At 37.1% G+C, this 27,989-nt stretch overlaps 1 protein-coding gene across 2 annotated transcripts in view; it reads right to left on the bottom strand.

Annotated features, from left to right (window-relative positions):
• The window catches only part of LOC131154315 (flavin mononucleotide hydrolase 1, chloroplatic), an 85,206-nt gene extending 58,535 nt beyond the window's left edge, over positions 1-26,671 (bottom strand). The window contains exons 1-3 of one of the 2 annotated variants that reach the window (XM_058107008.1): positions 26,349-26,617; positions 15,296-15,477; positions 8,064-8,139 (exon numbers count right to left, since the gene is read on the bottom strand). In XM_058107008.1, coding sequence (XP_057962991.1) covers positions 8,064-8,138 — 75 coding nt within the window. In that variant the 5' untranslated portion in view covers position 8,139; positions 15,296-15,477; positions 26,349-26,617. Of the gene's footprint in view, positions 1-8,063; positions 8,140-15,295; positions 15,478-26,348 lie in introns of both variants that reach the window. The other variant, XM_058107007.1, reaches the window with a different exon arrangement.
• Between the last annotated feature and the right edge of the window lie 1,318 nt (positions 26,672-27,989).

Here is a 27,989-nt window from a genome sequence, read left to right as displayed (position 1 = left end):
CTACAAAAAGGCATTGGTCCCACACAAAGGTGTGGGCCACTCTAATAAGGACATTAAAGGCCAGACAGGATAGCCTTTTACTTTCTCAGATAGTTAGGAAAGTTGGTGGTGGGATCAAGGAGTCCAAAAAGCCGTAAGACAAAAAGAAACTGGTATAAAATACGGAAAAAATTGTAAAAATATAGAAAATATTGAAAAATATAAAGAGGCAAGAAAAAATGAAAAAAAAAATAAAATAAAACTATTAGTGAAGCTAAACATAGAGCTTATGATACTTTATATACTAGACTAGATACAAAAAGGGAAAAAGATATTTATAAACTTGCTAGAATTAGAGAAAGAAAATGCAAAGATTTCGGTGATGTGAAATGTATAAAGGGCGAGAATGATAATATCTTAACTAGGGAAGAAGAGATAAAAGAGAGGTGGAAAAGATACTTTGATAAGTTATTTAATTAAAACCAAAATGAAAGATTGAACTTAGAAGTGATAAATTACGAGAAGACTACAAATAAGAGATTTATTCGCAAAATTAGAGTACTTGAATTTAAGATGGCATTAAAAAAAATGAAAAACGGGAAATCTATAAGACCAAATAAAATACCAACTGAAGTTTGGAAATGTTTAGGGATAAAAAAATTATTTGGTTAACTAATCTATTCAATATTATTATAAAAACCAAGAAAATGCCAGCAGAATGGAGGAAAACTACATTAGTACCTTTATACAAAAACAAGGGTGATATTCAAAAATGTAATAACTATCGTGGAATTAAGAGTATGAGTCATACGATGAAATTATGGGAAAGGGTCATTGAACATAGAATAAGACTAGAAATAAGAATTTCAAAAAATCAATTGGTTTAATGCCTAGGAGATCAACAATAGAAGTCATCTATCTTCTAAGAAGTTTAATTGAAAATTTTAGGAAAAATAAGAGGAACTTGCATATGGTTTTAGAGAAAGCATAATAAAGTACCTAGGGAAGTTCTTTGGTAGATCTTAGAAAAGAAAAGGGTATGCAGTAGATATGTTGAGGTCATTAAGGATATCTATGATAGAGTAGTGACTACCTTTAGGATTGTAAGAAGGGAATCTAGATATTTTCCAATCACAATAGCTGTACATTAAGGTTCTACTTTGAGTCCTTATCTTTTTACTTTAGTGATTGATTAACTTACTAGGAATATCCAAAATGAAATCCCTCAGTGTATTTTGTTTGCTAATGATATCGTGTTGATTGATGATAGTAGGAGCTAAGTGGAATCTAAGCTAGAACTTTGGAAAGCCACATTAGAGTCTAAAGGGTTTAGGATAAGTAGTAATAAAACACAATACAGGAAATGTAATTTCAGTAATGTAAAGGAGTAGTAGTGGTTAGAAGATTAAACTTGATAATCAGGAGATTAATAGCACTAATATATTTAAATATCTTGGATCTATTATGCAAATGGAAGGAGAAATTAAACACGATGTAGTACATACAATTACAGGTTAGAGTAAAATGGAGGAGAGCGTCAAGTGTGTTTTGTGATCATAGAATACCCTTAAAATTAAAAGGAAAGTTTTATAATACAGCTATAAGGTCGGCAATACTTTATGGTTCAGAATGTTGGCCATTTAAGAAACAACATATACAAAAAGTAAAAGTTGCTGAAATGCAAATGTTAAGGTGTGAGTAGTATAACACTAAAAATAAAGTGAAAAATGATCATCGTAGTAATTTAGGCATATCACCGATCAAAGACAAGATAAGGGAGGGGCAGCTTAGCTGGTTTGGGCATTTGAAACTCTTAAGCCTAGTAGATCACCTATAAGGAGGAGTGAGTTAGTTATTATTTCTGGCATAAAAAGGGGTATGGGTAAGGGTAGGCCTAAAATAACTCGATATTAGGTAGCGAGGAAGGATTTTCTAGCCATTAATCTAATAGAAAAAAACGCTCTCGATTGGGTGAATTGGTGGAAAAGGATTCATGTAGCCAACCCCACCTAGTGGGACTAAAGGCTGCTTGTTGCTGTTGTTGTTGTTGTTTTGTTGTTGTATGTTGATTTTAACAAATACACTCTCTTGACTAGCTTCTTAGTTCTTACCTGTATTCAAATAATGGTTTTTGCAAAACTAATTCTTCCCTAGGCTTGGTGCCTCCATCGAAATTTTGGATGGGGTCACGTTTGGTCACGTACCAACTACCAAGAATAGGGATGTGACAAAGTGGTATGAGAGCTTTAGTTATTTTGGGCCTTATTCAAAGAAAGGGAGAACAAGATAGATATCAATTTGAGTAGCATTTGGTTGAATCCTTCAACTTGTATGTGGTGAAGTTATTTCTAGCATATGTTAGGTGGATTTTAGCATACATGTAAGTACAAATGTATATGGCTGGTGCTATTGCTTAGTTAGGATTGTTAATGATTACATATCTATCGCAATATTCATGATTGCATGAAAACATTTTGACATTTTTTTCTCAAGGAGAATGAGACAAAGGGGTGGTTTTACATCTCCCCCCCCCCCCCCACCAGAACAAGGTGACAATTCGTAAAAGAATGTTTTAAGAGAATCTGAGAGTTTAGCTGGGACTTATACTGCCTTATGGAGTATTAATCAAGCTATAGATATGATGGCTCAAAACAATCAGCCAGCTAAGCAAAATAATCATGAACCAAGCCTTAAGTCCCACTAGGTGGGGTCGGCTATATGAATCATTTCCCGCCAATTTATACGATCATGGACCATTTCTTTTAACAGATTCAGGGCTATTAAATTCTTACTCACTGTCTCCTTCCAAATTATTTTAGGTCTACCCCTACCTCTTCTACTGGCCCCCACAGTAACTAACTCACTCTTCATCACTGGCGCACTATGTGGCATACGTTGTAAATGTCCATACCATCTGAGTCGTCCCTCCCTTATCTTACCTTCTATAGGAGCTACACCCAACTTACCATGAATATAAAAGCAAATTCGTTGAACTATCACAACTTGGACTAGAACTAATCAACATTAAGGAATTGAAAATTTGGGAGTTTGAAAGGGGATTGAGACCTACTATTATGTCTAAACATGTGGCTTTAAGAGTTGAGAGTTTTCGAGAAATAATAGAAAGGGCTACTTCATAGAACAGGGCATGGAAAATACTCAGAAAATTTAGGAACAAAAAAGGAGGTCTACATTTAGCAAAATAGGATCAGCCAGAGTGAAGCTGAAAGCCCCAATTTATCCCTCAAGCCTGCAGTTTCAAATAAAGAAGTCAAACCTCTTCTAGTAACCCTTGACCCTTCTAATTTGTCCCAAGACAAAGACCAAAACACTAACTCATGAAAAAAAAAATTAAAAAAATAAAAATAAAAAACACTACAAGGAAGACAGTTGCTCCACAGACCAACCAACATAAACCAACACTCCCCAAACCGCCTAAGCTTCAGCAAAATTAACATAAAGAAAGACCCCCACTAAACAATACCTAATAGAAGCTACCCTCAGGTCTGACACAACAATTTGTCCCCTGCGTGTACTAGAACAAGGGAGAAACACCCCACGGCTACTCCTAGAGTCCCAAATGCTCTTGATCAAAAAACCATCTACTTCTCCAAACTTAGTCTCTTACAAAAACAAGAAACAAGAAACAAGATTAATCTTATTAAACAACTCCACCCCTTTCCTCTTGCCACCTCCCCCCAACCCCTGGACATTTCAAGAAATAAGCCTCAATTGGCACTACTACTAACCCGGAAGGACCTATCTCTTTGTAGCTAACCCAAGATGCTAACCTATCCAATTCCCCATCAATTTCTTCACCTTTTTTCCTTTCCCCAAGTTCCTCTACCTTCAACATGACTCTTTCTCCACTAGGATTCACTAACCTCAGACTTGACACATCTAGATATCCTACATAGCTTAGTTATCCCTCTCATTATGCTAACCTATCCAATTCCCCATCAATTTCTTCACCTTTTTTCCTTTCCCCAAGTTCCTCTACCTTCAACATGACTCTTTCTCCACTAGGATTCACTAACCTCAGACTTGACACATCTAGATATCCTACATAGCTTAGTTATCCCTCTCATTATCTAATAGGTTTACACTCTTGAAAGAACCCTCATTTGTAACTCCTTATGGCATGCAGGTGATTCAATATTTGTATGAAAATATCAAAGTTGGGAGAATGCATTCAGAAATTGCATTATTTACCTGCTAGGCCTCTGGTTGGTTATTTCAAAGATCCGTTGTCACCAAATTTGGAACAGAATTAGGAACACTGAAATTGTCAGAAGATAGATGAACTAGGCAATTGATCACCAAAGAGTTTGGCTAAATTCTTCTTGACTCAGCAAATCATCTGTAACAATACCTCTCTGATTGGGATAAACACATCCTTTTTTCTGATTCTGAAGCCCCTACAGTATCCTCAGCCTCCGTCTTAATATCTTCCTTGCCCCCCTTGACTGGTATATTTTCTCCATCAATGTAAAACATCCAGAAATGTTTGCTCTCAATCGTAAAATGACAAAATTATTGGATGCCCTCAAAGTCTTCACCAATGAGCTCCCTGTTTTTGAGAAGAGAAAGAAATGCAGCCCCTCAACAACCATTGCCTCTCCTCTGAAAGAGAGATGATGAAAAGACTGCAATTTATTCTCTTCGTAACCTGGAGACATCTTCCTTAATATTGGTCTCCCTCTTGCACAAAGGAGATTCTTCATCCTGATTAATGTTTCCCTTGAGAGCTAAAGGATGAACTTCAATGAGGTTAAGGATCAAAGAGGATTAGAAAATCTTCAGGATTCTGGGTATGGATGAAGATAAGGTTTGGATGAATGCCAGCTATGGGTTTAAGATGAGGTTGAATGGGTATGATTCTGGGTTTTAAGGGGAAATGGTTCCATGAGGAAGTGCTTGAACTCTGGACAACATTGCAGGCAAAACATGATGTCAAAATGAAAAGATTCTGGATTTAAGGTGAAGTGCATTCAATGATGAAGTTCACCCCAGAGGCATCAATGATGGCAGAGAATGAAGAGTTTTCCCATTTATTTAATTCCTACACAATGATTCAACATATGCATTCATTTCTTTTTTTTATGACAAAAGAATGTACAATAGATAGAAAGAAGAGCAGGTACAATGTGTGGGGACAAGTAATCCACCAAATAATAACACCCACAAAATGAATAAGCAAAACAAAAAACACAAGATCCCCAAGTAGAACGAAACAAAATTAACCAAGAAACCCCCTTTTCAACCCCTTTCCAACATAATTTACCGAATTCTTCAAATTTTCTAATTTCCTTTTGACTTTTGTCACAATCTGAACGCACTTCATTTTTCCTCCAATATCACTCGACTTTAAAAATCCATTTTATCCAGAAGATTTTGAGCTTCCAAATCCTCCTTCGAAATCTCCTCCATAGGCAAAATTCTATCCCCACACTGAAACTTATTCACCAACCCATCATTATCAAAAATAGAAACTTCCTTCAAACCTTCCAGCAGGGGGGATATGGACATAAGATAAATCCCCTATGTCATCATAGGATTCAGAAACGTATTTGTATTGTTCTAAAATCTCATCCAACAAACCCCCACCACAGTCAATATCACTGTTATCATCACTTTCTGAGTATGAAAAATCCTCCCATTTCTTTACCACCTCACATTTAGTAGTCTCATTCCTACATCCAACATTCTTCTAACAACCCCCCACCACAGTCAATATCACTGTTATCATCACTTTCTGAGTATGAAAAATCCTCCCATTTCTTTACCACCTCACGTTTAGTAGTCTCATTCCTACATCCAACATTCTTCTCAGCACGAGGGACTCCACAATACTGAATTCTCCATTACAATCTTTCCTTAATAATTTTGATGTTGATTCACCTGAATTTTCTCTTTTTCCTTCAAATATCTTCTTCATTTCAGCACCAAAACAAGCCGCCTTTAAACAAGTGTAAACCTTATTACCTTCAAATGTATTAGAATAAAGATGACGATCATCACATTTCTCCCCAGGTCTCACTTCTTAATAAAGATGACGATCATCACATTTCTCCCCGGGTCTCACTTCTTTTTTACTCTTTCCACATTGCCTTCTAATACATTTTCAGAAGTAGACACACTTCTATCTCCACAATCTTGATTTGAATCTAAATTTCTAGCATCCTAAACTTCCTCCAACTCTTGATCAATATGATTCAAATTTCCAATAACTGGAGGCTGAATAATATTTCTAATAACTGGAGGCTGAATAAAAGTTCCTTCACCAAATGGAGTAGCTTCCCCCTTCCCTTTATTCGTTTATGTAGGAACAGCAGTTCGGGCCTGCCCATTTTTCGGAACCAACATGGCAGTACTTGGTCCCGATTACAGAATCATGGATCTGGTTACCACCCAAATCAGCCTTATGCAGGAAACCCATATGAGGAGAGCCGCCCTTTGGATCCAAGCAGAAGGGCAAATCAGCCTTTCCTAAACATTGGGCTTATTCAACTAACTGTCCCAATTTAATCAATAAAGGAATATCTGCTTTTTCAATTAGTTGAGCCAAGTCCAGAATAAGGAGCAAGGATCCCGGCCCAATTCCCTTCATGGCCACTTCCCCAATGCTGCCTTAGCCACCTCTGAAATCATCTCTGCACCATTCGAAACCCTAGCTTCCTTCTCACACTAGTTGATTGAATCTGGCTGATTTGCCATGACCCCATGTTCAACCAACTACATCGCATCTCCACATCAATGACACACCCCTTGTTCCCCCGCCTTCAGACCTATTTTCAGATTGAACTTGACTACCTCAGCCAACATCTTGACAATTCTTGCCTTCAACCACCACCTGACTCCAAGATCTGTGTCGTGAAGAACTGTGTGCTACACTCCCAGTTTCCTCACAAAAACCCCTGATCATCTCGCAGAAGATGCTTGTGAAGCTTTGCCACCCATCACCTTTTCCACCCCCAAGAATGAAAACTGAGAAGCTCTTCTCTTTCCACCCCAATTCTAACTCCAAATACTTAACCACCTTCGTCCATCTAATCGACATCCAGAGCTTCATGATACCCATTCGAACAGATCCAAAGCCCCTTTGCAAACGAGTGAAAACAGACAACCCACCGGTAAACCAAACCACAGCCTCTTTGGAAAATCTAACCCACCTGTTGCGAGACACACTGTTCTCAACCAATATAGTAAGGACAGAAACTCCCCCACCTTGCCAATTTGCAGATGGAAGGAAAATTGAATCAATTTAACATTGGCTTCCACAAGAATTTATTACTTCGAATGCATGAGGGAGTGCAAGGGCTATTTTGCGAGAGAGAGAAAGAGAGGAAGAAGGAGAGGGATCTTATGCGAGCCATTTTCATTCGGTCAATCCAGTTGAGACTTGACAGGAGGGAGGGATTCTCAAATACACCAATCAGCACATCGGAGAGAGAAAGAGGGAAGATAGGAATCATGACCTGCTAGAGAGAAGACGCAACGGAGTCAAAGGAGTAGTCTAGCCAGAGAAGATCGAAAAGAGGCTTCGTCAAGGGAGTTGCTCCATCGAGGGGATGCCAAGCTCCCGTAAGCATGAAGTTATTAATGATACTACAGATTACAGAAAGCCTAACAATAAATAGGTGTTACTACCTAAAACAACATATGCATTCATACTAACTAAAGTTCACATATGGAGCAAGTATTAAGGACTAGTCTAGCCAAACTTTCTTGGGGTTAAGTCTCCTTTTTTATAGGGAAACTTGTACATGAGACACTTGGGACAAGTTCTGTAACTTCTTCAAAAAGAAGCTGTCCCTTTCTTTAGGCAGCTTTTTCTTTGGAACTTCAGTTTTGGTAAAATATGACACTTTCAACCAAACACTGGGTGACTATTTCTACGTTTTATTACCTGCTTTGCAATTAAATTTCCAGTCCCAAAACAATGTTTTTGTTTTCAGTTTTAATTAGCAAAGGAACAATCTTACAAAAAATTTCCATCAGCTACTTTTCATTGGCCACAAAGGAGCAAAACTGGCCCTAAAACCCAAACAAATATTACTCTTTCAAAACATTTACAGGTTTACCTCATTAATCAGCCCCTTTTCAAAGTCTATCCACGCATTTGGATGCTTGCAGTCTATTAGTTCCTCTAGAGACATTCTGAATGGGAAAACTCAATTTGATGACATAACAAAGGAATCAAGAGTCAATAAGTATTCTTGAAGTAGGAAAAATGATCGAACATTAAACCAGCAACAAAACTAAAATAAACTTTTCTAGCTAACATGAAATTTTTTTTTTTTAAAACCCATAAATGTGTATTTTCAGCTTTCACTGACATTTTAAGCCAGACATGTTATTGCAAATCGTGTTTAATCCCCCATTTCAAGAAAATAAGGATTTTAGAGCATTAACAGAATATCTTTTTTCATTCCATAGCCTGATGGTTCGCCAGATTTTTAGATTGTTCACAATTTTTTTACATCCAAACATATGTGAATGAAATATAGTTTAATAATGCAACAAAAATACATAAGTGTGTTACATGGTAGAAGATATGAAGAAATAGAGGACATTTCTGAATGGAGAGAGAGAGAGAGAGAGGAGGGAACCAGAAAACACAGCAGGCCAGTTCCTGTTTCTTTTATATTAAACAAGATGTATACAAATGACACTATGCCTTTCACTCGCTTGATACCCCCTCTCAAGCTAGAGCATTACTCTACAACATCTCAAAAGTTCGATAAGCAAATCAGCTAATTGATCCTGTAATCTTACTAAAATAGTACAGATCGCATTCTTTAGAAATTTCACTCGAATGATAGTCAACCTTAATATGCTTGATATGCTCATGGAATATCAGATTAAATGCAAAATAACCAGCTGACCAATTATCAGAAAAATAAAATTCACAGGTTGTGGCTGCTTAAAACCAAGTTCTTCTATCATGAGTTTCAACCAAATCAACTTACACATCATATTCGGACTCTGCACTCAATCTGGAAATAACAGTTATTTTCTTTCTCTTCCATGACACCAAGCTAACTATAACAAACACAATACCTGGTGATGGTTCTTCTATCATAGAAAGACACATCCCAATTTATATCAGCATAACCCTCAAAATGAAAATGACCATGATTTCCACAAAGCAAACCACATGATGAACTCTTGAAATAACACAAAATCCAACCAACTACATCCTGATGACTGGTCTGGGTGGCATTAGCATCAAGAATTGACTAACCACACTAACTGCAACCGAAGTTGGATCAATGGTAAGGTTGCTCCTGTGACCAATTGGTCACAAGTTCGAATCCAAGGAAACAGTCTCTCTGCATAAAAGCAGGGGTAAGGCAACGTACACTGAGATGACCTCTCCCTGCCCTTGAAAAGCAGGGAGCCCGGTGACGCCATTTTTATCTACTAACTGCAACCAAAGTATGTGGTCAAGTAATTGTAACGTGACTTAGTTTTTCAACAAACAAACAATCTTCTACATTGTCCAACATCAGACAGCAATTCAACCTCATCAGCTACAAGTTCTGTGCTTAGACTCAAGGGAATAGCTACAGGCTTTGACCCCAATGTTCTTGTTTAAGATGGTTGGTCAAGAACATATTTTGTCTAAGAGAGAAATACATTAAAATCTAGCTACCTCAATGCCCAAGAAGTGTCTCAGTTAACCAAAATCTTTAGTTTGAAACATAACTTTATTTGTAGCAAAAGAAATTTTAAAAAGAGAAAGAAAGAAAGTACATACTAAAAGAGGACAAGGAGACACAAGGTTAAACAGGAAAAGAAAAGAAAGAAACCAAAAGATTAAGACAACTCCTTTAAAAAACCTTATTAGGACCCTTCACTTCATAGTCTATAGAGAACTTAAAATTTTCACTTCTTTCTCACCCCTTTTCTTCTTACTCTTACCGCCACACAATCTTATTTCAAACATATAAGAGCAGTCAATATCAAACCCATTTTATCCAAAAGATCTTAAGCATCTTTATCCCTACCATATACCCTCTGCTATAGAGAAAGGGAAAGAGGACTCTTTAAAGGAGTTAGTTTTTCAAAAGTTTAGCAACAATGGAGGAACCTTTTGCTTTGATATTCCCTAGTATTTTCCTTCAGTTTCTTTTTTCAGGTTTTTCCAGGGTTTTGAAAGGAGATGTCATATTCTCTTCTTCATAAATTCTTCTCTTATTTATGAAATCTCATCTTTTGCTATTAAAAGAGAGAGGGGGGAAGAGGAAAAATACCATCCCCTTCAGTAACATTATCTTACTCTCTAAGCCTGCCCACAAGTTGCATCAAGATTAATTCCATCAAAAAAGAGGATGGGAACCTCTTTGACATCCAATATATGGATCTCGTACACATAAGGAACATCATCCAAAGAAGAATCCAAACTAAAATCATGCTATGCTCTTTTTCTTTTAAAATAAACAAAGAAGTGTATGAGAGAGAAAAGCATACATCAAAAAAGAAAAAGGTAAAAAAAATAATAATAATTACAAGATCTAGTGTTTTAAAAGGTGAACGCGTAAGGCGAGGCGTTTTACCCTCCTTGAGGTGAGGCATAAGCCTCAAGGCGTTGAGGCATAAGCATTTTGGGACTGTATTTTTTTAAATAATAAATAAATAAATTCAATTTATATATAGTAAAAAAATGAGAGAAATTTTAAAATAATGGAGAAAAAAATATAAAAAATAATTTTTAAAATCATATAAGCCAATTTTAGATTAAAAAAAAAAACACAAATAATACATGTTAAAAAATAAACATGAGCCACATTACCAAAAGAATAAAAAATTATATAAAAAAAAAAAGCTAAATTAAAGCATCATCCAAAAGAATAGAAAAATCCAAATTAAAGTCATCCACTAATTTCTAAGAATATAAAACTAAATAAATAGAGGCAGATCAAATTAAAGGGTCCACGACAGCTTGGAGGAATCGTCAAAGAGGGAGAAGGCGCTAGAGGAAAGCTACAGAAGCTTTGTCAAGTCGTCGGAGAGGGAGGAGGAGCTGGAGGAAAGCTATGGAAGCTTTGCCGACCTGCCGGAGAAGACTGGAGGCTTCGTTGAGAGGAATCGTTGAGAGAGGAGAAGAATGGAGGCTTTGAAGAGAGAGCAGAAGCTTCTTCGAGCTTCGTCGGAGTTAGAAAAGGCTTCGTTGAGGCTTCGAGAAAAAGCAGAGGCTGCGTTCTGGGTTCTGGCCAGGGATACCGAAAGGTGTACGCCTGGATGCTGAGGCATAAAAAGGCGAGGTTTTTTGCCTGATGCGTATGCCTTCTCTCCTGAGGCGTACGCTTTTGTGGACTTGCGCCTTTTAACTTACGACTTGCTGCATTTTTTCCCTAAAGCACCTCAAGGCGCGCCTCATTTACGCCTTTAAAGACACTGACAAGATCACAACAAAAATGGAAAACAACTCAATGAAACAGAGCCAACCAATCCCACTACAGGTCTTCCAAAAGAACACGACAAAAAAATCCACTTGCTGACACCAACAAAGATGCAAGATAAACCACTCTACTCCAAAGCAAATTGTTAGTAGTAGCCACACCTTTGAAGATGTTGAATAATTGGGTATAATGGAAGACCTAACATCAATGAAAGGTATCTCCATTTATTTATAATATATGTCAAGTACAATTCCAATGACTAACTCACAAAAATTAACGCAACTCTTAACACATAATAATAATAATGCTAGATGACTAAATAATCACTAACACTCCCCCTCAAGCTAGAGCATATATATCATATGCTCCTAGCTTGTTACAAATGAATTTCACACGAACACCTCCCAAGGCTTTAGTGAATAAATCAGCACGTTGAAACTTAGACTTCACCTAAGTGGTTGTAATGAGCTTTTGTACAAGCTTCACCCGAATAAAGTGGCAATTAACTTCAATGTGCATTATATGCTCATGGAAGACCGAGTTGAGGAGGTTGGAGGCAATATGGATAGCAGCTCGATTATCACACATTAACTCCATAGGCTAAGAATGTGGAAAACCTAGTTCTTTCAACATGTTCTTCAACCAAACAAGTTCACATGTAGTGTGCGTCATAGCCCTATACTCTGACTCGGCACTTAACTTGGCCACCACAGTTTGTTTCTTACTTTTTTCCAAGACACCAAATTATCACCGACAAAGATATAGTAGTCGGTTGTGGATCTTCAGTCAAAAGGCAGCCCAGCCCAATCTGCATCTCTATATCCCTAAATATAAGTGTGGACCCGATATAAGAGACCTCTCCTTAGTGCCCCTTTGAGATATCTCAAAATGCAAATCATTGCATCCCAGTGACTTGTTCTCAGGGAATCAAGAAATTGACTCACAACACTTGTTGCAAAGGATCTATTTGGATGAGTGACTGTATGACAATTCAACTTTCCAGCAAGTCTTTGGTACCATCTTGGGTTAGGCAACAAATCACCCATATCTAGTAGTAACTTACTATTGGGATCCATGGGTGTATCAATAGGTTTAGATCCCAACAACCCTTCCTATAAAAGATCTCAATACTTTTATACCCAAAAAGTACTCCAATGGTCCAAAATCCTTTGTCTAAAACTTAGTCTGCAGGAAATGCTTTAAGCTTTGAATACCTTGATCATCATAACTATTAATCACAACATCATCCACATACACTAAGTAGACTCCTTCCGGATGGAGTATCGCAATAAAATACATAAGAATCTACTGCACACCGTTGAAGGCTAAACTCAAGTACTACAGTACTAAAGTGACCAAACCATGCCCTTGGAGACTGGTTTAAACCATACAGTGACTTCTTGAGCCGACACACTAATTTTGACTCCTCCTGAGCAACCAATCCATATAGACCTCGTCTTGAAGATCACCATGTAGGAAAGCATTCTTCACGTCCAACTGATGCAGAGTCCAAATATAGGTGGTGGCTAAGGAGATGAATCAACGTACTAAGGCGAGTTTGGCTACAAGGGAGAACATGTCTAAATTGTCCAAGCCATACACCTGAGTATATCCCTTAGCAACAAGGCGAGCCTTCAATCGAAATAAGGAACCATCTCGATTAACCTTCACAATGTACAACCAACAACAACCAACCACAGACTTATCAAGAGGAAGATGTGCTAAGTCCTAAGTATCATTCTGTACAACACGCATTTCTTCTATCATTGCATTCCACCACCCAGAATGGGACAGGGCTTCAAAAAAATATTTTAGTAAAGCAACAGAAGACAAAGTACAAACAAAACAGTAATATGAAGGTGATAAAAAATCATAATAAACAAAATTAGAGATTGGATGTTGGGTACGACAATGTTTACCTTTTCAAATTGTAATGGGCAGATCAACATCTTGGGAAATAAGATCATTTTACAAGGTAACTAAAGGCATAGAAGTTGAAGCTAAAGGAGGCTCTCCTCCCTTGAGTCACCTGTGTATACCTGCAAATTGGGATAATCCAAGCGACAAGAAGAACTTAAGCTGGATGAAGATGTTGGAGGATTGGGCACAAATATTAGGTTAGGATCTAGAAGACAAGGTAGAGGAAGGTACTCATTAAGATCAACAAAACTCAAGGAATCAAAGTAATATGGTGTAGACTCAAAAAAGGTGACATCAGCAAAGACAAAGAATAGATGTAAAGTAGGGCTATAACATCAATATCCCTTTTGAGTATAGGAATACCCTAGAAAAATGCATTTGATAGTGCGAGGATCCAACTTATCCGTTCTTGGAGTTAACTAATGGACAAAAGACACACAACCAAATATAGGAGGAACGAAGAACAAAGGAGCCTTAGGGTAGATAACCAAACATGGGATTTTACCATCAAGGATAAAGGATGGCATTTTATTACTAAGAGAGCAAGCGGTGAGCATGACATCACTCCAAAAAACTTTGGGAACATTCATTTGAAACAACAGGATGCAAGTGACTTCGAGAATATGTTTGTTTTTCCATTCTGCAACTCCATTTTTGTTGTGGAGTGTGGGCACAAGAAGAGTGATGGATCATACAAGAATTAGTCATATAGGTATTGAATTGGGCACTGAAGTACTCCTTAGCCTTATTACTACATAATATCTTGATTAGCATATCGAATTGAGCCTTTATTTGAGAACATGAGGCACAAAATATATTAAACAACTCAGAATAATCTTTCATTAAATACAACCAAGTCAGCCTAGAATAGTCATCAACAAATGTAACAAAGTACCGAAATCCCAATTTTGACGTGACACGACTCAGACCCCAAACATCATAATGGTTTGTTAACTCAAGAAGCAAAGGGAACACAATGATGTTTTGCCAACTGAAAAGACTCACACTCAAGACCAGACACAAAACTCAAGGTAACAACTAGTTGTTTTGATTTGTCCAAGGACAGATGGCCAAGGCGACAATGGATTTGAAGTGGTGTAGCAGCAGCTGTGCAGGCAATGGGAGAAGTGAGCGACTCAAAGTAGATAGTCCACGAGCCTCATGTCCTGTACCAATTGTCTTCCTCATCTTTGGATCCTGGATAATGATAGAATCAGGAAAGAAGGTTACTAAGAAGTAAGGTGTACTCCCAAGAGGGGGGGTGAATTGGGATTTTAAAATTTCTTTTCAAATTCTTTAAGTATAACCCTTCTTCAACTTAGGTTGATTATAATCACACTCTCCAATCAACAACTTAATTCTTATCAACGACTTTATTTATATTAACCAACAAAAGATGATGTTGCTTATACAACTGTTAGTGCTTCAATGAATAACAATTCCAGATCAGATTTATATATCAAGAACAATATTAATTTCAGAAAATTATCTTTAAGTGACCTTGTAATTTTGTTTCAATAGGATGATTTATTAAACTCAGTTTCAGCACTTCAGTATTTGAATCCAATATTTCAATACATATCCAAGTTTCAGAATCAATATATTTTCTCAGCTATGAACAATGACATCTTTGGCAAAATTCCTTTCAACTATGATATTCAAAATTAGAACTCAATTTAGCTTTTGAATATGTCAATCCAATCAACAAGGTAAGCTTGATTTCACAATATGAAACAAAATAAAATCTCAACAAGCTTCCACAAATTCAAACTTTGATATCAAACAAGTTAGTTGAGTTTAAGTATGTTTAATGAACTTTTGATGTTTGTCAACGTACTTCCTATAATCAAAATTTCCACAATCAACATACTTTCTTTAATCAAGGTTTCCGCAATTCTCAATGATTATTTAATTTCTAGCAATTAAGTAAATATCCAAGCAATTTATATATGCATAAAATTAAAGAGATTTAGGGAAGAGAAAGACACCGAGATTTTACGAGGTTCGGCTATACCCGCCTACGCCCTCGCCTTACGCAAACCACCCAAGGATTTCACTATACCGCTCCCTTAACCGGGCGGAGCAACCAGTTTACACACTCCTTCAAGTAGGATGGAGCCCTCCTCTCCAATTGATACCCCACGCTCAGCAATCCAACGATTCAACAATCCTGAACCGTCAAAAACAACAAGAGAAACAAGAACAATTCTTGTGTACAAAAAGCACTCTCAAAAGAGCAAATTAGTACAAGTTAAAACCAATATACTTCAATCAAATGACAATATAGAAATATGAAGCTCAAGAATTTATCACCGGAGTTCTTTCTTAGATTGAGAAACTCAGCAGAACCGCAAAGAACCATAGGTCTTAATCAGAAAATTCTCAATAGACACTTCAGCAAGAGTTTTAGCAAGATAGCTTTTGAAGAGTTGAAAATATTAAGCTTGAATGCTGATTGTAGGTATTGGTGTCTTTAATCCTTTGATTTAACATGTATTTATAGATGGAAAAAGGTTAATTTTCGTATTCCCCAAGTTACTTTGAGTGTTTCCCAAGCTTTCATAAAGTTTGGGAGCCAAACAATCTTTTTTGGAAACTTTTCCTCGCTATTTAAATTTGACCATTACGAAGTTCAGTCGACTGGACTATCGGAGTCAGTCGCCTGATCTTTTAAAATCCAGGGAAATTTCAAAGTCAAAATGGGGTCAGTTGCCTGGACTCATGGGTCAGTAGACTAGGCCTATTCTGTGTTCCCAATTTATTTCAGCATAAAAAGTATAGTCGCCTGACTAGAACAGGTCAGTTGCCTGATGCTGTCAGCTTCAACCACCCTTCAGTATTTTGGGTATAACTTTCACTATAAAACTCCAAATAAGACGATCTTGGTATCAAAAGAAAGCTAAGAAAAAATCCTACAACTTTCATGTTGACCATTTTTGAAGATAGGAAACCACTGATAGAGAAAATTGCACATCAATGCAGATATAGAAAAAAGAAATGAATTTGGAGAATCTTGTTTTGGTGTTTTTCGTTCCAAAAATAATTTGAACCCTCTTGAAATAACTTTTGACCTTATAAAAATATTTTCCAAGTATTTTAAAAGGTATCTAGGTCCAATTAATTAACCTAAGAACTTCATGCATCCATATTGAGATTGTTTGAAGTACTTACATGAGACTTCTTAAAAGACAATAACTTTCTAAGCGCTAAGTCTTCATGTATTTGCTTTGCTCTTAGTGTCTTCACGTATTTGCTTTGACTTCCTTCATGTTTGACTTGACTTTAAGCTTCAATAGTCTTTAACTTCATAAGATCTTATAGCATTAAGTTCGAGCCTTTAATAGACTTTGTCAAGCACTTTAATATTGATCACATGAGTCACTTGATCTTGATACTTAAGAGTTACCTGAAACATCGTCACTTAACCAAATATGTTAAGTTCCTTTGCTTTGTTATCATCAAAACAAGATTCTAAGCCTTGAGAGGCCAACAGTTACAAAACAATTTAGTGTCTTCATAAGCTTACTAATTGACATAAGAATGAAATGGGACTTAGGAATGTACAAAACAGAAAAAAGAGTGATGGAGGGAGTAGGATTTACTGTCTTTATCCCTTTAACTGTAGTTGTGGACACATTAGCAAGGGTAATTTGTAATAGATTTTTAGGATATTGGAGGGTGAAAAAGAAATTGGTTACACCTATCACATGGTCAATAGCAGCAGAACCAATAATCCAAGGACCAGTGGGAGAAATACCAAATGACATACAAACTATAGGATTACCCTTCTGAGCAAAAGATGCAATGTGATGAGATGCTTGTTGGGATGTTTGATACTGTAGGAACCTTGAATACTCTTCCTCCGAGATAGTTATAGTATGCTGTTCACCTAAACAAATGTCTGACAATGGAAACACACTTTTGGGAATTGAGGACACCATCCCAAAACACACAACAATCTCAATACAGAAGCAAATCAAAAATACACAGCGAACCAAATGCTCTGGGGATTCCAAAAGTGAACTTTTGGACCAACCGAAACAACCACAAGTGAATTTTAAGACCAACCAAACCAAGCACAAACGAGTGAACCATTGATTCAACCATGAACAAGTCACCAAGAAATAGACATAGCCCTGCCACAACCTTACAAAATCAATGTATAAATGCTGCCACTGCTCCAAGAGACTTAAACAACTGGACATAGTACAGCCACAACCCTAAAATATCAATGTATAAATGCTGCCCCTGCTTGAAGAGACTTAAAACACATTCCCAAAAAACCAACATGCAGCTGTAACAATACCAAACAGCCTCTATACAGTAGAACATCTGAAGTACACAGCAAACAACACCCTCCTGGAATTCCTGGACACCATCCCAACACACAATGTTTGACAACCGGAGCAAACCACAAGCACACAATGAACGAGAAAGATAAAAACTGAATCAAGAACCCAGCAATATCACTGTTTCAGAACTCAATGAACTCTATAATTATTGACCAAAAGCTTCAGGCATTAGAAAGCAATCATTGCCAGAATCCCGCACATGAACAACTAAAAAAGGCGATACCTTTGGACAAAAAAGATGACAGATATTGCGGTGTGAGGAAGGATTCAACACACTGGGCAGGAAATCAGAGCAAAATGCCTGCCCAAAAATGTCTCACGCGCCATCACGTGGGTTCAGCACTGCCAGCTTTCTGCTGTTGTGTGGGGGCGTGTGGAGGATCCTCTGTCTATGAAATTCTGAGGGCCGGAAGATCAGCAGGTTCTGTGGCTTGCTACGTGGTTAGTTTTGCAAAATATGAGGTATTTCTAGAGGTGTTGAAGAGGACAACAGCAACCAGGATTCTTCCGGCGACTGCAACTTTTTTCCAGCAACTGCTGAAGCTGTTCCTGAACTTTGTTGATGCTGATGACCCTTCTACTGCAGCAGGTTGCGTGGTATTATGATGTTTAGGGTTTGATTTAGCAGCGGTCATGCAATTAGGGTTTAGGTCGGATCTTGCTCGGATACCATGTTGAATAATTGGGTAAAATGGATGACCTAACATCAATCATAGGTCTCTCCCTCTATTTATAATATATGTCAAGTACAATAGCAATGACCATAATTGTACAATACCCTTACTAACTCACATTTATTAACATAACTCTTAACATATAATGATAATAATGCTAAATGACTAAATAACCACACTGCCAGAAGATTCTAGCATTCCTCTCCAACCAAACGAAAAATAATAGCCATAACAGTGCACTGCCACAAAGCTTTCCTCTCCTTTCCCCTGCCAAATCCCCTAAACTTGGTACAAAAAGCCTTCAATGTGGAGGGGCAAACCCAGCTTTCATCAAATATACCAAATAATTTTTTTTACAACAAAACAAATCTATTAATGAGAAGAAATAATCACAATCGAATGAGGATAAGAAATTCTCCCGGAAGGAATGCAAGACAGAAAGCAAAAAAGAAAACAAACTAAAAAATTACATCAAAGCTGCCTTCCAATCCCTTGGGATATCAAACAACGAGATACCTCCAAAAACCCCAAAAGAATGTGCCAAACGAGAAGCAAAATATATATATATATATATATATATATATAAAATTTTCTCCCAAAGCAATTTTGGATAAATCTTCTTATCTTTGAAGATTCAAGCATTCCTTTCGAGCCAAAGCAACCACAGAGTTGTAAAAACTGCAGAGTCCCAAAAGATCCTTCCCCTTTCATTCTTCCCAAAACCCCAAAGCTTCACCATCAATAAGTCATGTACGGGTGTATAAAATTTATCAAAAAACTGAGAACTGGACCGAAACTAAACCATTTGAAACTTCGGTTCGGTATTTCGGTTTCGGTTTTGAATTTATAAAAAACCAACTTTCGGTTTCGGCTTCAGTTTCACTTAAAAATTGAACTGCAAAAACCAAAAACCGATTATAATTTTAAAATGATTACTTTTAATCCTATATATATGTGTGCTGTAAAATATGTTATTTCTTTAATTATATAATTGAAACCATTTAATACCTTGTTTTATTAATTAATTTTTTTTGACTAGTTAAATTTGCATTGTTGTTGAAGTTGCTCAAGGATAAGGAAGGAGTGGGAAAGGATTTTATATAAGATGCATAAGTCTCAAAATCCTCATTTTGGCGATGTGGGATGAGTGTAGTGGAGTGGAAGATCTGTCTGTTGGGTTGGGGACTTTGCCTGGGGAACCTTTGTCTCACATTGGTTGGAGGAAGAATAGATCATCTAGCCTTTCCATCAATTCATTGAGTAAAACCCTGCACTCAAGTTGTGAGCTGGCCACCCGTCTACATTGGATGGGCTTGATTTAGGTTTGGGCTCTTTTGGGCTGGCAAACCTTTTTATTTTTTTTTATTTTTTTTTAAATATAAAATTTGTATTAAAAATCAAGTGAAAACCAAACCAAAAAGTAAAAATTCAGTTTACGGTTACACTATACCGTCGGTGTACAGTTCGGTTTCAATTTTAGATTTTGAAAGCCGATTTTTTTGGTTCGGTTATCAATTTTGGTCAAAACCAAACCAATAAGAACCAATTACACCCGTAAAGTCATGAATAGTTTCCAGAGCCACCCATTCCTCACTAAAGTAAGAAAATAAGTTGTTCAACATATACCTCGCTACCTTACACTCAAGGAAGTTATGGCTAGTAGTCTCATTTGACTCACAGTAGAGCATGCAAATATCTAGACTAGTGGCTTTGAAAGGCCTCCCTGTCTGTAGCACATCATTTTTATTGATCTTGTCAAGAATTACAATGCAAATGAAAGCTCAAATTTAAAATGGAACCTTTGATTAAGAGGAAGGGACAAGGATTTTTGGATTTTGAAAGATTAGAAAAGAAAGACTTTGAAGAGAAAGACCCCGAAGTACCCCCAATCCAAAGCCTTGTATCCCCCAGCAAATTTGGCAAGAAAGATTCCAACACACCGGAGTAAGCAAGTAAACTCATCAACCTCTCTTTCATCGAGACTCCTAAGAAGTGGAAATCCCAAGAAAAAGTGCCCCTCAAAGAAGTCAAAAGCTGAAATTCATGCAGTGTGAACAAAAGAGAGTCTAAACTAGCACAGCACAAACAGCTTCAACAAAGACTCACCAAGCCAAGTATCCTCCCAGAAATAAATTTTATCCCTAATTCCCACTTCGAAACATTGAGAAAAAAGAAAAGGCAAGTTACCTAAGAAACAAACTTCCAAGGGCTCACATGAGTAGCATTGCCACTCCCTCCCGAATCCCACCCATTCCTCTACATTCTATATTTACTCTTCTTTTTATATAGTAGAAGAAATTTATCATGAAAAGAGAGAAGAATTTACAACGGGAGGAGGATAAGAAAGCCTTCAAACAAACTAAAAAGGGTCAATCCCTTTGAATATCTGACAATAATACTCCCCTTAAAAAAGCCAAGAGAGCAAGCCCCAAAAGAAGCAAGAAAAACAACTCTATCCTAAAGCAGGCTAAGAAGGGTCTTTTTTTCCATTAAAAACCTAGTGCCCCTTTCAGTCCACAGAGTCCAAAAGAGGACAAAGACAGCCCATCTCCATAAGGCCACTCCTTTCTTGCTCCTCCCAAAACCTCTGCATTGCACCATCAATAAAGTACCAATAGTTTGAGGAAGCACCATGGGCTCATCAAAAGCTGAAAATAGAAGGATTTAGTGCTGTTCCCCAACAATGGAGAAACAAGTGGTTAATGGTTTCTTTCAATTTATAACACATGAAACAGATATCTGGACTAATGGCCTTAAAAGGTCTCCTCAACTATAACAAGTCATTGGTATTTAGCCTATAAAGGGCCATAGTCCATTTGGACTCTAATTTTCAAAGGAAACTTTGTTTCCAAATGAAATTATTAAAAGGGAAAAAGTAAGGACTTGGGGATTTCATAAGCTAAGGGGGGAAATATTTTGTGGAAAAGCCAAAGGTTTCCCCTATCCATACCCTCGAGTCATCACTCATACAAGAAGAAAAAGAATTTGACACTCTCAACAAAGTGATCATATCATCTACCTCTCCCTTGTTGAGATTTCTGAAGAATTGAAAATCCCAAGAGAGAGTCCCTATCCAAACATAGAATGCAATAATCAGAGAATTGTGTAAACTGGAAAGTCTAAAAGGATGAGCAACCAAACACTCCAACAAAACATTGGCTCTTCAAATGCCATCCTAAAACCAAATGAGGTTACCGTTACCAATCAAGAAAGAGTGAGAAGATTGAATAAGTGGGCTACTTGGGAAATGAATTTCCAAGGGCTAGCTAAAAAGCATTGGCTCTTCCTCTAATATCTCACCTATTTCAATGTAGACCATACTTGCTTCTAATTACGATGTGCCAAAGCGTGCTAACGTCCAAAGGGAATCTCGAAAGACATTTTCCAACTAAAAAAAGAGATGTTTTTAGACATCATATTCCTCAAGTCCACGCCCCCTTCAGATTTACTTCTTTCATCCCTAACCAACGAGATGGTCTCTTTTACCCTCCCTAACTGCCAACCAGAAGAAATATCTCATAATCCCTTCCAAAGCCTCAACCACCCTGTTGGAATTCTAAAAAAAGATGGATACTAAATGAAAATGTAGGAAAGAGCAGCCTGCTAAGGGTGAAATGCCCTCCTAAACATAAGTAAGTCCTTTTCCAAACCCCCAACCTATTGCCCGCTCTCCCCACTACTGGTTCCAAAAAGATGAGGAATTTGGATTGCCACCGAGATACAGACCCAAATATGTCATAGGCCACTCCAAAAATTGAACACCACCACATTTTCAAGCTCAGATATTCAAGGTTAATGGCCGCCACCCCACCATTAGACATGTTGATCTTCAGACCCAAAATATTCTCAAAGATTTTCAACAAGGTAAGAATCTTGTGAAATTTCTTGGGTGTTATTTTTGAGAAAGAGAAGAGTGTCATCGGCAAACTACCTTAGAGCCTGGGATAGGACCCTCAGTATGATTGATTATCCTGGTCAACACATCCACATCAAATGTAAAGAAAAAAGGGGGAAGGAGACCCCTTTGCCTCAATCCCCATGAGATCTTGTACCACTCCCTAGCATAGCTTGAAAAATCAGTGTGCAACAGTCATTACAGAGTAGCAGACATTACATAACAGTATTAGTGGCTTCCAAGATCATTATGGTATGGTCCATTATAGAGCAAAACTAGCTTTGAATGACTAAAACAGGTTTTTGAGTCCTTTTGTTTTGCATTTTCCTCTCTTTTCCTTTTATTGAAGCTTAGAAACTCAATTTGAGTTGGTTTATTTAGTTAGTGATTTTTTTTATTTAAAAAAGCCACTTTTGGGTTTATTTTCCTTGACATTTAGTATGCAATTTTTTAATAACTACCATTCAAATAAACCCAATTTTTTCTCTCATTGAATTATTCTCCCCCCCCCCCCCCTTTTCTTTTTTTTGTCTTACTTACACCTAGTTTGGAGACTAAGCCCCCTATTGGAACCTTTCTAAAAGTACTTATTATAAAAAGTACCTAAATTAAGTACTTGTGTCAATAAGTAGTTTTTTTTTTTTTTTGGGGGGGGGGGGGTGGGGGTTACACTTTAAGCACTTATTTCATTAAGTACTTTTCCAAACAATTTTTTTTAGGAAATAAGTATGTTTTTGAAAAAGTATTTTTCTAAAAGATGCACTTTATAATAAGTAATCCCCTACTACTTCTAGATAAATACACTCTCAAATAAGTACTTCTAGAAAATTAATTTTCTATAAGTGATTCCAAATGATCCCTAGCCCCCATTTGGAACGTCTTAAAAATAAGTACTTATTATGAAAAGTACTTAAATTAAGTACTTGTGTCAATAAGTAGTATTTGGTTTACATTTAAATAACTACTTATTTCAAAAAGTGCTTTTCCAAACTATTTTTTTTATAGGAAAATAATTTTTTTTTGAAAAAGTTTTTTTCCTAAAAAAAGTATTTATCTGAAAAAGTACTTATAACAAATAATCCCAAACTACTTTTATTAAAGTACTTTTCAAGTAAGTACTTTTTCTATAAAAAGTACTTTTCTGTAAGTAGTTCCAAACAATTCATAAAATACGTTCTATTGTATGCATTTTTGTTCTTGTCTGACATATGAATATTCTATATTTTATTTTTGGGATAACAAAGATTCCATTAAAGACTAAGAGTACAAAAGATGGCATTCTACATTTTCCTTTTTTTTTTCCTTTTGATAACAAGCATTCTACATTTTATATTTGTTTACATTTATGATTTCTTAGTTTGAATTTCTTATTATCAATAAGCTAGTGAAAAGTAGCAAATGAATGCTTGTTCTCACTAATAGCAACTAAAGCAACCTAGATGACATCCAATACTTGAATAAATTTACTAAAAATCATTTTAAGATTTAGCATATAGGATTATGGATCAAGACATATGAATCTATATGGTTTTAAGAAGTTCACTAATGCAAAAAAATACAGGTGTGGTGTCCATACGCATTATGCAATGCCCACGGTGATCATGACCATTACCATAACGCAGACAGTTACCATTATTTTAAACCATACTCCCTAGGAAGGCCATTCACTAAAATTGGCATAGTCGCCATGGTTAAACATCCTTTCATCCACTTTCTCCACACCCCTCCGAAACCCTTTTTTGCCAACACCTAGTCCAAGAAGTTATAGCTAACCATGTTGTAGGTTTTCTCAAAGTCTAATTTGAGCAAGACGCCCCTCCCAGCCCTTCTCCTCACATCCTCCACCATTCCACTACCTACTAGGACAGCATCAAGGATTTGTTGTCCTTAATGAACACAAAGTGCTCAAGTGTAACTTTCCTCCCAAGTTCCTCCCTGAACCTTTTTGGTAAAACCTTCACAAAGAATTTCTAAATACTATTGAGCGAAAGAATCCCACGTTCTCAGTGACAAGAGTGAAAAAAGTGGAATTAACGTTGTTCCCACCACCCCATTTTTATGAAACCCACTAAGCAATTCCAACATGTCCTCCTAAGTAACCTCACAACTATCATGGAAGAAAGCTATGGTGAAACCATTGGGGCCAAGGGCCTTATATATGTTAATTTCAAGCGCAGCCTCCCTAAACTCCACAACGTCAATACATCTTTCTAACTAGGTAGCAAAATTTAATTTAATGGGGCTCTGGTCAAGGCCTTCAACCATCAGCCTATTCTTGTCACTCTCAGAGTACAACTTACGATAGAATTTTGTGATTGTGTCACCATATTTGTTCGGAGTCCCACACCACACTCCTACTTCTATCTCCAACTCCTCAATAATGTTGCTCCTCCTTCTCCCATTTTCCATCTTTATGGAAAATTTTTGTATTGCAATTTCCTACATTCACCTACTTTGCTCTTGATTTCTGCCTCCAACTAATAGCTTCCCAAAAAGATATCACATCTAAATCTGTTTTTTTTATAACAAAAGAAGATACCATTAATGGAATAAATAACTTACAAGAGGGAGAATGAGAAATCTCTCAAGACAAACTAAGACTCTCCAATACTAAAAAAAAAAAAAAACAACAGACATAAGAAATGCCCAAGAAAAAATCATCCAGTCAACATGTTCCTCCAATCATCTAAATCATTGCTAAACTAACCTCTTTAGGTCCTTTACTCTTCACTAGCCACTCCACGCACCTCTCTCCTATCCAAGTGCTTCAATATCATCCAAAACCAAATTTTTCCTTCTCTTTGAAGCCATAGAAACATCCTTACTCCATAGTTTTAGTCTGCTTTTCACTGACTTCAACTTGCTCATGAATCTAAAGCCTACCCATCATTGCTTCCTCTCCCATAAAAACTTAATTCACTCTCTACAAGAAGGATGTGTCAGCCATGTATTTTCAAAATGAAAAGGGGACAGGGCCCTAGTGTATGAGATTGGCATCCAAGAGGACAGGGCAATGATCCAAAATTTGGTTTGACCAAAAGCTCCTGGGTCAGGAAGGTGTCTTTCCTATCATTGGTGAACAAAAAACAATCAATAAGGGAATAGGCAATCCTGTCTCCCAACGCTACCTCGGTCAAGTAACCATTCAACAAAGTTAAATTCTTGATCCCACAGTCCCTAATGATGGTATCAAGGCCCTTATGCTACTGGTCACCCGAGAAACGCCCTCCCCCTAATATCTCACTCGCACAACAAATGATATTGAGATCCCCACCCAACACCCAACAAGGAGTGCACAAGTCAAACAAACTAGACAGTTCATCAAAGAAAGAAGCCCTCGGATGGGAAAGAATGGGACCATAAATGACAAAAACCACCATTCCCCAAACCCTTTCACATCGAGTAACAGAGAGAGAGAGAGAGAGAGAAGTGATTTGTGGCACAGTCCTTGACCCTAGTACTCCAAACGATAATCTATCCCCCCCTCCCCCAAAACCAAGCTACTAAGGACAATAAGGACACTCAATCTCTAAGTCTCTAAGCCTAACTCCCAGATACTCTTCACCAGGAAAGCATCCACTAACTCAATCTTAGATTCTTGGGCGAACAAAATGTCAAGGGAGACACAATTTATTAACTCCATCATAACTCTCCTATTCCTACTGCTACTTAACCTTTAAACATTCTAGGAAAGGATCTCCATTGATGATTATTAACAAAACACAAGCGCCTCCCTCCCTTGTCATTTTGACCAAGGAGGCAAGCCTACCTAGCCTAGCTCATGTGGGCTAAAGCCTGTTCAATTCCATATTTTAGTTGCAACTAGTATGGGTTAGAAAGAGGTTACCCAAGCCTAAAACTAATTACAACTAAGTTAATTGCCAGTAATATATATTTTGTGTAACCAACTGAAGCCTGAATTCACCGTCAATTTTTGAACTCCACTCAATCCAAAACAGTAAAGGCATCAAAACACTCGATTTCAACCAATATTTTTCAAACAGGTTACCCCACGTTTTCAGTTCAAAAGTACAGCGTACAGCATACTATGCAATTTGAAATGCTGTAAATCAGGATTCAGACGCAGAATTCAAAAAACAATCAAATGAGTAGCTAATACCTGAAGAAGGCGGGGACATCATAATAGAATGGATCGCGAACTATGGTGTCCATGATATCAAAGAGCAGGACAGGAAGCTTTCTCTTCTCCCCGCTAGAAGAAGAAGAAGAGGCGATGGAGGTCGCATGGCTTTTCAGAGCCATTTTTGAAGCTTTTTTGCGAGGGGTTTGAGAGAAAACGAATATTGGAGACTTCAAGAGCAGAGACATAGGAACCGAGCATTCACGCCTTAGGATCTGCTTCAATTCTTACAACCAGCAGACAATGCACACCCGCACAGGATATTTTATATAATATATTAATTTTATAACACCTTTTAACGCAATCCGTTGTCCATCAATATCAACTTTTATTTCCGAATTTAAATTTATTTTAACTAAAAATATTCGAAAAAAGTACGGATGAACTTTATTTCTAGAATTAATACGCAAAGAAAAATACTGAATGATCCAAGTCTTTTAATAAGAGACACTATACCACGTGGCATTTTTAATTGAAAAATGCTATTTGGAGTAGTGATTTTTTTGCGTGGCTCATGTATGCGCCACCCGGCCTTCCTTTTTGTTAATAATAAGTTTATTGTATATTATTGAAATAAGCTTTTTTTCTATTTTATTTAAATTAGGAGGTGATATCTCATTAGCAGCACGAGATAAGTAAGAGCTCGCATATAGTGCCACCATTTGGGTGGGATTTAAAACATTTTACCTTCCTCCAAAATGCAGTCCGCAAACTTCAACTCCTACACTTTTGAAAACTATTTTCGTCAACTTTGTTGAAATCAACCTTCAAACAAAACACTTCATAAGTAAAATCCAGGAGCGTATGATTAATTTGTTCTTGGAGGAGGAGAAAGAGTACTTAGTACTGGAAACAAAAGAAATTGCCCAAAGAATGAGATGGTATGATGTAAGCTTATCTAAAGGAAGCCCTAAAAGAGCATCCCTAAAATCATCCTCCATCAAACTTTAACCTGTTAGGCTCTTATGTATTTTGCATACTGATTTCAAGAGTCAAAACAAGTAATAAGAAGGAATTGCCACACAACCCCACTTCAAGAAAGTTTCAACAAGTTAATCTTCTTTTCTTTGTCTTACTTCATAGGGGCATAAAATTATCAAATCTGAGTTTAGTATAAATCAAAAAGCTGACAACCACATAAAGCTCAAGAAAAGGACAGATTCATTATCTTTCTATGGCAATTCTGTGTGTGTGTGTGTGTGTGGGAAGGGGGGGCATCTTCCCTAGTCACCAAAACTTCCTATCTTGCATCTTAAGACCTAAGTTATGTCCTAATCCAGTTACATGGGACTCCACCGTGGTAAGGTGAACATGTGGCAACAGAAATGTTCTTTAGGTTCAGTAAGCCTTTAAACCGAGATACCCAGTAAGGGTTAAAAAACCTTCGATGCATATCTCTCATTTCCATCCTGCCCCTAGTTAGGGGTTTTTTTTGGGTGGGGCCGGGGGGGATTAGAAAATGGATCTAGGGAACCAACCTTGAATATACTCTTAAGCAGTAATTTTTTTTCCTACATTATTTACATAATTTTTTTTTTTATTTTGTGGGATTTGTTAAACCTATGAAGCACCATTATATTACCCCCAAAGAAGAATGTGACTTGGACAACCATCATGTCA

Source organism: Malania oleifera, chromosome 4 (genome assembly GCF_029873635.1).
Source record: "Malania oleifera isolate guangnan ecotype guangnan chromosome 4, ASM2987363v1, whole genome shotgun sequence".
NCBI classification, from domain to species: domain Eukaryota; kingdom Viridiplantae; phylum Streptophyta; class Magnoliopsida; order Santalales; family Ximeniaceae; genus Malania; species Malania oleifera.
Note: the sequence above shows the minus strand (reverse complement) of the source record. Positions and strands in the feature narration are given on the sequence as shown.